At 39.3% G+C, this 15,495-nt stretch overlaps 2 protein-coding genes across 3 annotated transcripts in view; one reads left to right on the forward strand and one right to left on the reverse strand.

Moving 5' to 3' along the window:
- Positions 1–4,899, forward strand: part of LOC148372567 (uncharacterized) — a 20,041-nt gene extending 15,142 nt beyond the window's left edge. Inside the window, exons 15-17 of the mRNA XM_088327184.1 lie at positions 2,533–2,690; positions 2,765–2,855; positions 4,293–4,899. Coding sequence (XP_088183310.1) covers positions 2,533–2,690; positions 2,765–2,855; positions 4,293–4,375 — 332 coding nt within the window. The 3' untranslated portion in view covers positions 4,376–4,899. The remainder of the gene's footprint in view (positions 1–2,532; positions 2,691–2,764; positions 2,856–4,292) is intronic.
- Positions 4,788–15,495, reverse strand: part of l3mbtl1b (L3MBTL histone methyl-lysine binding protein 1b) — a 24,367-nt gene continuing 13,659 nt past the window's right edge. The window contains exons 14-23 of one of the 2 annotated variants that reach the window (XM_088327186.1): positions 15,148–15,233; positions 12,454–12,564; positions 12,275–12,389; positions 10,918–11,014; positions 10,662–10,844; positions 9,369–9,470; positions 9,223–9,287; positions 7,842–8,014; positions 5,524–5,586; positions 4,788–5,459 (exon numbers count right to left, since the gene is read on the reverse strand). In XM_088327186.1, the coding sequence (XP_088183312.1) occupies positions 5,331–5,459; positions 5,524–5,586; positions 7,842–8,014; positions 9,223–9,287; positions 9,369–9,470; positions 10,662–10,844; positions 10,918–11,014; positions 12,275–12,389; positions 12,454–12,564; positions 15,148–15,233 (1,124 nt within the window). In that variant the 3' untranslated portion in view covers positions 4,788–5,330. The remainder of the gene's footprint in view (positions 5,460–5,523; positions 5,587–7,841; positions 8,015–9,222; positions 9,288–9,368; positions 9,471–10,661; positions 10,845–10,917; positions 11,015–12,274; positions 12,390–12,453; positions 12,565–15,147; positions 15,234–15,495) is intronic. The other variant, XM_088327185.1, reaches the window with a different exon arrangement.

The following is a 15,495-nucleotide window of genomic DNA, read 5'->3' on the forward strand; positions in this document are numbered from 1 at the left end:
ACATGTTAGACGTTTTTTTATTTCCTTTTTGAAAAAAAATACAAAGCATTGGGTTCTGGATGATTTTCTTGTACATTAAGCCCCAAGCATGAAAATCTCTCACCTTTGGGAGAGATTCACATACATGAATTGTATAGATCCAAGGAGAAAATGTTTAGAGGTGGAGAAAGAGGGCTTCGTGAGATCCCCCCCAGATTGAATCGGACATTTGAGGTGGTGCGTTTGAATTAAAATTCAAGCCAGGAGTACTGTATTTTTGTGTGTAACGCGCATTGATTTTATCTCATGATTACACTATTTTTATTCACAGTACCAGAAATGAATGTTAAAGGATGGAGAAAACAGATACTCATTCCGAATGATGTAAATAATGCAAAAAAGTAGGATGAGGGAAAAATAGGGTATTTCCTCCACACCTCACTCACCTTTTAAGCCTTGCCCCCTTATGATGTCTGAACCGCTCATTTTTCATACGGGTTGCTTTTCAAAAAAGAAGCCTGCAATAGTCAAATTCTGAAAAGTAGAAACTTTTATTTCATGATATATGAAAAACTATTATACTATTATATTATTTTACAGACTCAAGCATTTGTTTAACAAATAAAATGACTGTACTTTATAAATGTTTATTTTTCACAAATAACTTTTGTACTGTGAAATAAGAATTCTAACAAATAATCTTGCGGCTATATTGTGCTATTCATTCAGGACACCACCAACTTTTTTACTTCAGATCTTATTTTGTCACCATCGTTTGGACATTATTGGCATACAAATACTTAGTTTTCCTTTAGTCAGGGATCAGAATTTTCCGCGGATCCGCGGATTTCCGCTGTTTTTGAACCCCAAGGGTCATTCCCGTAAATCGTCTAAATTCGATGAGAAAATATTTTGGGGGGGGTGAGGTATGATACGTGACTGTTTCATCACCCCAAGTTAGCATTTAGACCATTGGTTCGCTGATAACCAATCAGCGGAGCTTTTGTTCAGAGCATTGGCTTTCTCAAACATGGCGCTCCTTCCGGTCTTTTCAAACGGTGAAATGAGTGTTTGAAAAAGTAAATATGAAAATACTAAGAAAAGAAGACGAGGCTTTTGTCTCCGAGATTGATAAAGGAATCGAGAATAAATTTAAGTGGTCATGGCTGGAGAAGACTGTCACAGTAAACGTTAAAATCGGCGCAAAGATCCAGGAAGTTACAGAAACTTTGAGCCAGTTCATCGCAAAGTGTGATGTTCCAGGGAAAGCAAAGTGTCTTTACTGTGTCGATCTCATCAATTATGGTACGCGAGGTTGTGTGGCACTGATCGATCATGCTAAAATGAACAAGCACAAAGCAAAAATAGCTTGCAGGCGATCAAATTATGCACTCGGATCCGCATTTAAAATCGGCAGCCACCGGTTCAACATTATTGGCCGTTTCAAATCCTTCCACTTCAAATACTAGCAGCAGTCAACCACTGGTTCCCCTGTGTGACAGAAAATCCCAATCTGAGGTATTTATAAATCTATTTATTTATGAAATGATTTTATCTTTTGTGTTTATACAATATTTAGAACAGGATAAACAAAATTTAAAATTTGTTATAAACATGATTAAAATAGATGATTTTGTATCATCATGATCATGTTCAATATTACGAATGCTTTTAATGTCAATATATTATTATTTTTTTAATTTATATATATATATATATATATATATAATACATGGTTTCTGTTTTGTTGGATTTAATTCATTCTAGTGCAAATTTCACATAGCAAATAAGATAAATGCTGTTGACTTCAGGGGGGCTTCGCCCCCCACCGGGCTCCGCCCTGGACCCTGGCTATTTCAGCTGAAAATGAAAATCTCCATTCTGATCCCTGTTTAGTGCAGGGATGTCAAACTCAGTTTGGTTCTGGGGCCGGATCCTGAATTTCTGTTTTCAGGCAGGCCAGGTCACTAAAAGAATGTAAACTACTGATTTTTGTTTTTCAGTATTGGGTCAAATAGTCGATTTGTTACAATTGAGTGAAATCAGTTTTACAGTTGAACCAACACTCCGCTCTTCCCTTTAGCGGACGGAGAAAGCATTTGGCTTGCATTTGTTGAAAAATTCATAATTTTTTAAAATGACCTAGAGACTCGCTTCTTTTTTTGGTATACCCGTACATTCGCGACAGGTCCGATTAAATCATCCAGCCGGCTAGATCTGGTCCGCGGGTCGGATGTTTGACATGCTCACGTCGGTGTGTCAGGTAGTCCAACTTTGTCGACGGTAGAAAGCGTCTTGCTCTGCCTTTTGGGCCCGGGCTTCAGGTGACTTTATCGTTCCAGGGCGTTTTGTTGATACGATGGCTTTTAGAGAAAGTCAAAATTGAAGGCAGGAAAGTGGGGTGACTGCTGAATTCGAAACAATCACGATTAAAATCCATAAAGTAGCAAATCTGCAAAAAGAAAACTGCTGTACAGCAAGGGATGACTGTGTCTGGTTTTACTACAAAACTACAAAAGCAAAATTCTTGTACCTGCAACCGTTTCTGTGCAGATTTGGTGGTTTCTCCCGACCACTTCGAGTGGTACCTCTTCAAAGGGGGCAATCTGGGGATAACAGAGGACCTCCATTGTTGGAACTTCTCTCACGGGAAGATGCTGTTGGGCGCCTTCATGAAAAAACCACTGTGGGTGGATCACAGCGCTAACACGGTCAGAAACGTTTTTTTTTTTCTTTCTTTGCAAAAAGTTTTTAGATTGAAAAATCGTTTGTCGTTTCCTTTTAGGTTTTTTTCCTGCTAACGGGGAGTGTCAAGGTCATCGTCGACTGTATTGAGTCTTGTCTGGACGCGGGTAGTTCCTTCTTGGTGCCATGTGGTAAGAATAAGCCTTTTTGTTTAAAGAGACAGTGTGTAGTATTTAGCACCTTACTAGTCGTTAAAAAAGGGCACTATGAAATGTGTATTAGTGCAAGGATTACGTATCAATTATGGACATTTATTATGTGCTATGCAAAAAAAAAATCAGGTAGTGTTAGTGATGGGAAAAACTTCCCGCAACTGAAAATGTGAGCTACATATTATTGTCATTTTCATGTCGAGATTTGTCTCAAACGAATATTTTAGTGATTTACGCGAAAGCTCTAAAAACTATACATCTTGATAAATGCAAATTCAGTTATAAAAATCGTATCTGGAAATCGCAGACATTTGATTCACACTGGATTTTTTTTTCTTTTAAAGGTAGTGGAGAAATTGTAAAATTGGCTTGGAAAGTCATTGCTGGGAATACAGTTCGCAAATGAGTCTCCTAATTGCAGCCGTGTTACTTTTCTGTACTAGACATTTCCCCGCTGATTTTTTGTAATATAAGAAATGGAAGTGAATGAGTTCATTTTGGCTGTTTAACGCTGCAGCTTCTACTAAAACTAAATTGTAATTTTACATAACATGCCAGAGAGGGCTGACTTAATTATCCGCCATCTTGCTTCTAAGCCTTCCCCCTCAAGAACCTTGTGAAAGGCTAGGCAAAAAAAAATGACAAGAAATATTGTGCGTTTGGGTCCATTTAAGTCTCCGTATTTTGGATTCTTGTGGCACTTGTATTTGGATGTACTACTCAACACAGCGACATCTAGTGGTATTAGTGTTTTCATACTATTACTCAGTATCCCTTAATGCAGCGGTGTCAAACTCAATTATACAGAGGGCCCGAACAGGATAAATATTTATTGAATACACTTAAATTTGCCTTTCTTAAAAAAAAATAACTCAAAAAAATATGAATTGAAAAAAAGTCAGGAATATTATTCCAAAATAAACAAACTTAAAAATTAAACAAATTAAAAATCGTTGCTCTCCATAAAAATATCTCTTGTCCTGAAAAAAAACTGAAATATAACTAAAATTTGTGCTTTGGTGAAAAACATATTTTATATTCTTCTTTAACCATTCAACTTTCTATATCTTTTCTCTGGATTCAAGTGTTTCAGCTTACTCTGAAGTTTTGTCTTGTAGTGCCGTTTCACATGAAATTCCTTAATTCCGGCCACAAAAGCTCCACAAATAAGACACACGGGTTTACCGGCAATGTCAGTTAACATCATTTTCTCGGCCATTGTGGTTTTTAGCATCCGAGTATCGTTTGGAAGTTATTAGCGTTTCATAGACCCGGGCCGTTATAGTAGATGTATATCAAATGATTTCGCCGGCCGTGAGTTTGACACCTGTGCCTTAATGATTGGATGAATTCTAGCGTATAAACAACAGCTGGAGCGCAATGGTTTCCACATTCACCTTTGCTTTTATCCGCCAGGTCACGCCTACAGCATCCAGAACATAGCGGAGGAGCCCGCCTTCCTTTGCTATAACAGAGTGCTCACCGACTGTCCAGACTAAAGTGGAGACCGGCCACGTCCCATACTCGGTCCCGATTGATAGGACTTCACCAGACGATTTATGCCCCGCCCCGATTCGGACCCGAGATCGTAAGCCTTCTTCCACCAAGGGGCCCCAACTGGGCACAGGTGTGTCCCATCTACACACACCTGTGCCTAACCATCCTAGTCCTTTATATACACGGCTGTTTGGACACCGTACTTGTTTCGGTCATTGTCATTTTCACCACATGGATGCCAGGATCGTCGGTGTTTTGTTTTACTCCTTGCATTTTCCAGTTACAGTTTCCTGTTTGTGGGTTACTTTGTGACCACTTGTTGGTTCTTACTAATAATTGAACACGGTCCTTGTTTTAAGAACTCCTATTTCCAGTTCTTGCCTGTCCCACATGGCTCATTCCGATCCGTCGGTCACAAGTGCAAACCTCATTTATTTACAGTCGCGCGCAATTGAGGACGGCGTACTGTTAATCCTTCAATTGCTTCACATAAATTAAAAGCCTTTTGCATACAATTACACACCGATGAAGACATCCCAAACTGTCGTTTTTCTTTGCATAACGAGTATATCTGCGTTTTATTTACAACGGCTGAAGAAACACTTCTTAACATTCAAGATGCCGTTAAGAACAGAAACGGTCAACCGGGAGTGAGAAGTGACGTGTTAGGAACGCAACCTCAAACGTTCAAAATATTTACAAGTCATAAAAAAAATCTCATAGCCCCCGGATGACTCGAAGGTGTGTGAGGATAACGTTCTACTTTACGAGTACTGGTCTCTGATTTTCTGTGCTCTCAATTAAAAAAGGGCTTTTTGAAAACCCTTTCAGTCTTTGAGCGGGAGTATGCCAAAGTGGCGAATACTTTCGAAGGCGACTGCAGGAAAATCCCCGACTTGTCCGTCGAGAAGAGAGCGACTCGCTTTTCCCAAAATGTTCACGCGGAGAGTTCCTCGATTACTCTTCGTCGGCACTTTTGAACATGAGGATGGAGTTGTAGATCTTGAGGGCGGGCCCCAGCTTGATGGACAGGATCTTCACGATGTCCGATTGGGTGAGCAGCAGGAAGGCCTCGCCGTCTATTTGCTGTAGAATACAGTCGGCAGACGTTCCGGCAAAATACCAAACGCAGTGACCGGTAAGGACGTACCTCTGTCTTGAATGCAGCCGCGTGTTCTTTACACCCTGGGAGTCCTTTCACAAAACTAGAGACCTGATCAAAACAGAACAACATCGCTGTCATTTTTTGGATTATCGTGACAACTGCGTTAAAGGTAATCCCAAATTGTACTTATGTATTCATTCCATCCGTGTGTGTACATGTAAAGATAATCTAAATCATAACAATATGCCTAAAATGGAGTGGGACGGAGAAAACGTATCATATCTCACCCAATTTCTCATAAATACAAAACTTTAATTGAAATTTCTTGCCAATTTTGTTCAACTGATATTCCCAAAATGTTGCAGCAAACTTAAAACACTCATAATTGTGTCATTACAAGTAACAGACCATTACATAGTCATGCACATACAGACCCTCCCCTACTTACGACCATTCGACTTACGAAAAACGATACATCCGAACATTTTTTTCGGGATATCGGAAAATATTTGGACATTGCCAAAAGTTACATTTTGCAGTATGTGTATCATTTTCTGAGTACAGGACATTACTGTAGTTCTTCTTTACGCCGTTACCGCCGTGTGGCGCTATCGGAGGTCACCCATCATCCACCCTGAAGAAGAAATCCGCTTCCTCTTCCTAGTTTGTGTGTATACACACCGCAATGTATCTCTGGCGCGCTAAAAACTTTGACCTTTTTAGTGTTTAATATCTCGTCCTTCCATTCAATATGGTTGGTGTCAAGTGTAAAGAAGAGGCAAGCTGTTTCTTTTGAAATGAAAGTGGAATAAGAAAACTTGATTCTGTTGAGAAAATGGTCGGATCGCTTCTTTTCGGCCGCTTTACCACGGAGGAGGACCTCTTGAAGTGCATCTTCCAAAAGTAACTCAACTTTATCTTCAGAGCACATTATTTTATGAAACATTTATCTTTAGTACAAAACAATACAGGTTACTTATACAAGCCTTAAACATAAAACAAATTCAACTTACAATAGTCCATAAGTAGGGCAGCGTCTGTATATATAATATAGGGTTCCTACAGCTTAAGGCAAATTGAAATCAATACTTTTTAATGCCTTTCTAAATCCATTTTAAGAACAAGTCAACAGAACAAAAACAATTAAAACCAACTTAACAAGTCATGTGAATTTGACGCCATTTTATATGATAAAATGGAAACTTTGTTTGCTTTGTTTTGAAATCCCATTTTGATCTAGTTGAAAACCTTCCATCTAAAAAACATGGCACGCTCAAATTTTAGACACAGAAAACAATGAATAAAAAGGAGGTTTACAGTACTTCATGGATCCTCATTCAAAACTGGTAGATAACTACTCGTCCCAAAATCATAAAATCCATAAAACATTTTTATCATGATGCATGAAAAATTACTTTTGGGTCCAGTGTAAAACAAAACTGCTCTATTCAAGACCAATTTCGAGTTTAGCATCATAAAAACACATACTTGGGACAAAACCCTCAAACTCCCTGGATGTGTAAAATTTATTTATTATATATAACTAAATATATGTGCTTACATTTTTAAGACTTTGGAACATTGGATTTAAGACATTTGAATTTAGGCCTTATTTCTAGACGAATGAATTCAATGCCTTTTAAGACTTTTCAAGGATCCGCAGGAACCATACCCAATACATATATACGTTAAAAAAAAATTAATTTAAATTTTGTTTTACGTGTTAGTCCAAGAGGTTCCAATATTTCAGGCAAAGTTTTCGGTAGTTTTTGTGGAGATTGTGTTGCAAGTGGATGAAGTTCATCTCATTTGTTGTCCTAAGGACGAAAATGTGAGAAATGGATACAATTTTGGACCAAATTTGTGTGGGAAAGGCCCCTGCTCAGTGCATTTCCAGGAGGATTGACTGACTAAAGTGGAATATCCAACAGTAAGCGTAAGCGTTGTCGCAAGTTTGTGGAAACTCGATGCCTGCACCATCACTAAAGAATTGAATCATGCAGTTCAATAGGAAAAAAACAATCACCTAGAACAGGTTTATGAGACATTTGCAGTGCAACGTCTTTAGTATGGCCCATTCCCAACTGACAAGCAAACTCTGCTTCGTCACCAAAAAATGCAAAATGACCTCAATGAAAAGGGATGTCGTGTTAATTCGTTTTTTTGAAAGTGTTCCTTCAATGACGTGGCAGCTCTACGCTAAACTAGCCAAATTGGTCAATTTTCGAGATGACATTTCTCAAGCCCCCAGGGGCGGGGAATATTTTGCCATATATTAACATAATTGTGTGGAGGAACACTACAGGTGCCTAATTGAAACCAAGTTTGGGAATACCTTAAAGAATGAATATTGAGTGGCTGACCTGCTCTGTGCTCCATCCCGCCACCCTCTTGGCAGTGAGACCCAAAACTTCAGGCAGGAGCTGGCAGTGTTTATCCCAACACAGCGCCACCCGGTGGGGAGAGGTGGCCGAGATGCCCGGGGAAAACACTGACTCGTGCAGAGCTTGCTGGAGGGACACCGTGTCTGGGGAGGCTGAGGCAGAGAAGAAGACGTTTACCAACACTTAAGGCAAGGAGTGCCAAAATTCAAAGTTTGTGAAAGCCTTATATTCAGCCTGGCATTCTTTGAACAGACTCTAATAGATTCAGTCTTTGCGAAAGGTCTGCAGTTCTTGGCTTTCAGCATCACGACCTCGTAGCTCGCCTTTGTAGCATTTTCATTGGTCTCGTGAAAAAGCGCTGTGCTGTTAAAACAACTTCCAGTCGCTTCACCTTTTCACAGCGTTCATTTCCAGTTAGCTTTTTGTTGTCGGCATGTTTCATCCGGCAGTGCCTTTTGATGTTTGATCCTTTGAATACAGCCACAGTCTCTCGGCAAATTAGGCAAACGCAGTTGTTTCAGATTTCGGGGGGGAAAAAACCCCAGATTTCCACTGGAAGCGGCATCCCTCACAGTCAACTTTCCTTTTTTATTATTTACAATTGCCCTGTTAAAATGGGTTGGGCTAAAATTTTCACAGAAAGCCAAAGGCAAGGTGGCCAAAGGCCTACTGCCTTTATCTGGTGAAATGTTACAATTTTATTTTTTTGTACAAACTAGTTTTATGCTGGAGGTCAAAATGACTACTTTTTGGTACTGGTTGGGGCAAAGGCTACCAGTTTGAAATGAATTTCTAAAATAACATGTTATAACTAGATTATTACCAGGTTGTAACTATCACGAGTTAAAATAGGCTGAGGCAACCATAAAATCATCACACCCGCTAGAAATCCAATTTCCTTGACAATCCCACTTGACACATCACTGGTGAGTTATTTTCAGAACATGTCCACGGTCACCCAGGTGTTCTTAGGGGGCAGGTGGAAGACGCCTGGTGTAGAGGGAGCTGAATTGATTGTCGACCATCTTGCTTCTACGGGTACGGCTCAAAACCAAAAACCTTGTGAAAGTCAAAATGAGAAAAAAAAGTGCAGCCTGGTCACTTTGGGTCTCCGTAGTTTCTATTATTCCGAGTGTTTTTTCACATTCCTTATCGGCTGCATTAAACAATACGGCGCCGTCTGGTGGTCAAATATTGCACAATGTACTTTTTAAAAAACAAATTGATGGTGTACTTGTTGAAGATCTAAATTCACTTTGCATTCCGTTTTCTCTGGATCTTGGAAGAAAACGTTTATAAAGCCTCTTATTTGAATCTTGTCTGGAATTTTTTTTAATAGTAACAATTTTTTATAGCTTACCTTTACCATCGCCTGACTCTTCTTTGACGTAGTGCATTTTGAGATATTTGGGAGCAGGGGCATTTCTGAAAGAAACCAAAGTAACACCTGGAATAAGCGATTATAGTTTATAGCATTTTTGGTGAATTTCCTCCTCCCAATTTTACCGTTTGAGTCTGGTTCCATTCTGGTTATGCTCAATGGCCCCTCCTAGTGGTTCCGGTTGAATAACGCGACTTGAGAGCTCAGCCTCCACCTCGACGAGTTTCCTAGCAACCGAAAAGACACTCAAGTACAAGCTAGTTTCGGGACTAACGAGTTACAAAGGAACGCGTCCAAAGATGACTATTAATTTTCTCCGTAATTCAACGCATTCAAATTCCAATTTTCTAACTCGACCGTGTTACTACGCTGCATTGTGAACTTCGCATATCGTCCCGTAGAGGAAATTACTGAAGGGTGTCAACAAAATACAACTGAATACAGTTTTGGTGGCAAACCGTCTCATTTGGATATTCTCCCTACTGTTTATACTTGCATAAATCAGGGAGCTGGGTCTATATGCATATTTGGTTGTGTGTCGCTAGTAGCCAATGGTAGGCAGTGTGCAGGGAGGGGGCGTGGCTTACGCAAGAACAACAAACTAACAGGAAATCAATGGGGAAAGTGTGTTGAATTGTAGTCTTTTTGTTTTATTTTTATAAGTTATTTTTGCAATACACCATGCTTGGGAACAACTTGGACAGTACCCAGAAATGGAGAAGGAGATCTTCGAGTGGTTTGAAGCCCAGTGACAAAATGGATATGGAGTGTTTGTTTGCAAGCAGAGAAATATGAAGAGTATCAGGGTTGGGTAGGGTTACTTTAACTGGATTAATTTCAATTACTTTTGGATTACTCCAATACCAAATATGCTAATAAAAGACAAATGAAACTTAATATGAATAAAATGATGACTCACAACACGTGGTAAGCTTTCTCTCCTGGCTTTGATCTCCGGCAAAACTAACATAAAATGCAACAGAAACAAAATGAAAATAAATTCAAACAGCTTGCCGACATCATTTTTGCCGTTCCATGTGTTCCGTTACTCCCCAAGCCTGCACAAAGTGTAGTTATTTTATTCATATTTAGTTTCTTTTGTCTTTTATTAGCATATTTGGTATTGGAGTAATCCAAAAGTAACTGAAAGTAATCAAGTTAAATTAACCCTACCCAACCCTGAAGAGTATAGTGCTTCTTCTATATTTTTAGTCTGCGGTTCTTTCGAAGCCCTTTTAGTGGTGCGGCTTTGATGCGAGTATGAACGGTAATTTGTAACTAGTTACTTTCAGAGTAACGCTTTTTTTTGTGTGGATAATCTGGGGGGGTAACTGAATTACTTTTGAAATGAAGCAACTGTATTCAATAGCTGTATTTCAAATCGCTGCACACTCGAATCGCTCTCTCGTGGGGCGAACCTGACACGCGATTCGTCGGCCGTCTCGAGCTGATCTGGCGCGGTAGCGGGCTGTGGGAGGGGCTCGGGTCGCCGCCCTCGGGGGGGTACGCCGACGACGGTGAGGGGCCGTTCGCCGTTGAGACGGTCCGGGAGCAAACTGTCTTTGTTCAGGTTCATCTCAGAGTAGGGGCAGCTCACCTGCCTGCACGGTGCACATGTAGGATTCAGAAAATATCTCTGGTGAGGAAAAAGAACCCATAAAACACAAGACGGACGTGTAATGCGTCCCGTAGCGTGGTCCTTTAATGTGTCCGACTCCGTTGCATCCTGGGGTGGGACATCCGGGTCCTGGAGGACTTACATCATTTGCGCCTGGAAAAAAAACAGAAAAAGATTAGTTAAATGAGCAGTACAAAATGGGGAACTTTTTTGCTCATGGGCGCCCCCTCTGGCTTGTGTCATCATTGCAGCCTTTGTCTTGCTCGTTCATGATAAGCGTGCAAATACGCGTGTACAGTCGGGACTTTGGACAGGGATGCGAGGGCACGAAAATGAACGCCTAGTGCGGGATTTGCATCTTATTAAATCCAAAAGGAAGACTGGATTGCCCAACCAATCATGCATAGATACAGTAAATTGACAAGTTTCTCAACCAAACTGTATCATTTATCTTTAAGTGATTATTTTTCTATTGCAGTCTGCTAACCTGTGCACAACCTCCAATGTAACCTTGATAGCTAACAGCTTAATGTGCTTTTTTATTTTCTCGCGCGTTTTGTTTTGAAATACCTATGAATCACCCATCATACACGGACAGAGACAAAAAAATAAGCAGGAACAAGGATGACATCAACACACCCTTCCATTCCTCTTACATAATGTGTTCTGCACTTAACAGCTTTGCTAAAAGTAAGTAAAAGTAAGTTCAACATAGAGGGGAAAACAGCATAAGGGCTCTTTAAACTCAGTTGGGCGTTTGTAACACATACTTCACTTTCATTTTAAGACAACTCATGAAATATGTTAACGCATATTTTCCGGATTAAATGCACACAAAAATTCGGAATTTTCAATACTTTTAGTAAAACAGAAGAACATTTTCAAGTTTATTTTAACGATATTTTATATTTATATCTTACCATTTATTTTTATTTCATAACCCTGGAGTTTTGAGTAAAGCAGAAACTATTTTTTTATAGGGGAAAATCATTTCAATATACTTATTGCAACATTCGTTGCAGCCTGGAAGGACATTACCTCATGTGCAGTCCCTTCTCAAGGTTTCTTCATTTACCTCATGTTGAGGTTTTGAGTTTTTCCTTGCCCTCATGTAGGTTTTAGATCAGGGGATGGTGTCATAATAGTCTGTAGTTTGCAATTAAGGGCTATACGAATATACATGACTTGACTACTTAAATTACCTATACGGAATTTGGAATTTTGCTACTCGCTACCGCTGTCTCCTGGCTTGTGTCATCATTGCAGCCTCAGTCAGCTCGCTCATGTTGCGCGTGCAAGTACCGCATTTTCACGGCCATAGGGGTCACCGTGTTAAAAGTCGCAGTCTGGTTCCATTTCTGTATTTAACACTACACAGGGCGCGACAATGAAATATGTTGTAAAGAGTCTCACCATGCGGATGCTGCAATGTGTGTCCCGTTTTGTGACACCAGCCAACAGGGTGCAAGTCGGGGCAGTCCGTCTCCACCCAGAAGTCGTATTCCGGGTTCCAGCCGTCGAAATGGATCTAAAGTAAGGCATTTGGGGTGAGTGAGCAGCCGGCGTGGCTCATTTGTACGAACATTTTGCACCTTGAGTCTGTGGTCTTCTGTGTCTGAGACGGTGGCAACGCGGATCAGCATGGGGTTCCTCCGGTCCACAGCTTCCACTTTCATCCCTACCTGGAAGCCGTGCGGCGGCCTCTGCAAAAGAAGCTACTGTCACGCGATGTTTGCCATCATTTGAATTCATTCCTTTTTCTTTACGCAAAGTCAACTACACCAGAATCATTATTAGCCAATATTAACCCGTGTAAATTTGAATCTGTGGTAGTTGATTTAACTAACGCACTCACCGCAGCAGCAGGTAGCCCCCTAAGAGCTCCTGAGTTGCCCGTAAAACGGCTCTGAAAATAGTTAACCAGTGATGGTGTCATCGTGATTTTCTAGTCATGATATTTTAGTGGTTTACATAGTCTATTTTAACCTAGTTTTAAGAATTACAAACTGATAATAAAATAATAATTTAGAAATACATATCAAACTGGTAGCCTAAACAGAAACAAAAAAGTATCTCGCCGCTTCAGAAAGGTTGTTGAACTTAGAACTCGTGCCGGGGTCGGCAACCCAAAATTTTAAACGAGCCACATTAGACAAAAATAATGAAAATAAAAACACATTTGTCTGGAGCTGCAAAAAATCAAAAGCCTTATAAAATAAATGCAACACATGCTGTATGTATTTGCTATTATAGCCTACTATCAAAATGACTTGAATTCAGCACATCCTGTGGAGAATGGTCCACTAAGTTTAACTTCATTACAATATTAATGACTGACAGTAGAAAAACAAATGGAACGTGCATAATGTACCCCGTATTAGGGCAAAAAAAGAAAAAAGAGTGCAATAGGAGACAGCATGCATTAATAAAAAATACAACAGAGACCTTTTGAAAATCTCATAAAATCAAATTTATACAAGTTTAAATTTCTGTGCATATTTCAAACAAGTCAGTGCATTGGTAAAACGCAGCAACATCCCCTTTTTTCTTTTGATACCTTAGCAAAAACCCATCCTTGGGCCTGGGCAACAAAACACAAATGATATCCCTAAGTGTCCTTCAATATATGTATGACAAAAAAATCCCCCCAAACGCCTAATAAAAAGAACTACTAAAAAGTTCTGTACCATTTAATGTGACTTCTGTGTTGAAATTAAGCAATAACGAGAGGTCGGATTACATTGGGACTCTGCCCCTTTAAAAGGGGCAGGATTGTGCTATGCTCGGCCCCAACACAGGAAACACAGGAGAGAGGAAAACAAGCAGAGGAGAAATGCACCCAATTCCCTAAAGTATAATATTTATTCTACACAATTCGACTGCAACGGGAACGTTAAAAGTGTCCGTGTCATGTTTTTCCTCCTACACAAACCATATTAAAAGAAAAAAATATTTCCTCCCCGATCTTTTTCTATTTGCAAACAATTTTAGCTGACATTACAGCGCTAAATAGTCGCATGCGGCTCCTGAGCTGTGGTTTCCCGTCCCCCAAACTAGAGGACGGACTAAGCCGCTACTTTAATTGCTTTAGCAAACAAAATAAAGTTATTGTGCAACCAGTTGATAGCATCAACTGTCAGTCACTCAACATCAGTGCACGCTGCAAAAAATATAAAAATAAATTCTTGTTCCACAGGTGGATCATGAATAATTATTAATCTCACTGTATTTGTCATCTTTTTTCCCCAAGTAAAAGAAAAATGAATTAAGATGTGAATGAATTCCATATCCATTTTGTTATGAAATCATGACAAAATGGATATAGATAGATAGATACTTTGTATTGTATTCAAATGTATGTATTGTATTCATGTATTTTACCAAATTATTAATTAGAATTAGTAGTTTCAGACCAAAATAATTAGAGAAATAATCAAAAAAATTATCTGTCAGGGATTTTATCTTAAAACAAGAAAAAAATTCTTTAATGAGAACACCTCAAATAAACAAAAACACATAAGAATTCTATCAATTTCCTTAAAATAATTATCAAAATAAATAAGCAAAGAAATAAAATATATTTAACCTGAGGGCCGAGTAAAATTGTCTTGTCCCACTTGCAGATAAATTTCCTCATTTAACTATTATCTCTTCTTATTTTGCAGAATAAATCCAAAAATAAGCAAGTGAAAATTGTAAACGATTTTAAGTGGTTTTTCTCCGTTTTCCTCGCCTTATCCCATCTTACCAGGAGTCGGCTCCATTACAGTCGTGCGATCGTGCACGGTAAATGATGCGACGATAGTTCTAAGCAACCAATGTGTCCAAACACCTCAGATTGGTAGTCATTAGATGACAGAACCCCTCAATTCTAACCCCTAACAACAAACAACAAGCAGGGTGGCGATGGGTACCAATGTTGTACGCCAAGGCCGCTAAGCTGGTGATTTTAAGAGGTTATACACATTAAATAATTAAAACGTGTCTTGTTTAACTCAAGTTTTCAAATCAAATTATAATTGGAAGGAAAACAAGTCAAATTACATTTAAGATGAGCAAGATAAATTGACTCAAAGATAATCAAAGTTTTCTCTTTGGACAAGTGTGGCTAAGGCCTATATACACAAAGTTCCTGACCATTAACTACATCCTCTCATCTCCCTTCCATGTCACTCACACTGCCTTTTAAAAGGAACACATTGGCCCACGCGCAAATGAATTGGTAATTTCCTTTTTTTCCCACCCTTCCTACTAACTACACAAAGATTGTCGTTTTTGAAACATACCGGTTTGAAAGCCCGAGCAGGAGCAGCCTGTGTGCCCGTTTCTTCCAGATATTTCTCCCAAGAGAAACTCTTAGGTTGTTTATATTCTGTTGAGAGCAAAATTAGAAAAATGTACATAACTGTTGCTTTGTAAATGAAGTGAGTAACAGCAGCATGCAACATTTGTATCTTGCCGAAGTTAAAAGGAAACAAATCGCAATCAGCTTAAAATGAAGTGCGCCTCAACAATCCAGCCATACAAAGAGCTGTATCAAAAAGTCTTTGGCTGAATCAAACTGAGAACTTTAAAAAACAGAACTTTTGATACATTCTTGTATTGGATTGTATTGTATTGTATTAAAATTGCAG

Source organism: Urocampus carinirostris, chromosome 2 (genome assembly GCF_059441175.1).
Source record: "Urocampus carinirostris isolate Australia breed hairy pipefish chromosome 2, RoL_Ucar_1.0, whole genome shotgun sequence".
NCBI classification, from domain to species: Eukaryota; Metazoa; Chordata; class Actinopteri; order Syngnathiformes; family Syngnathidae; genus Urocampus; species Urocampus carinirostris.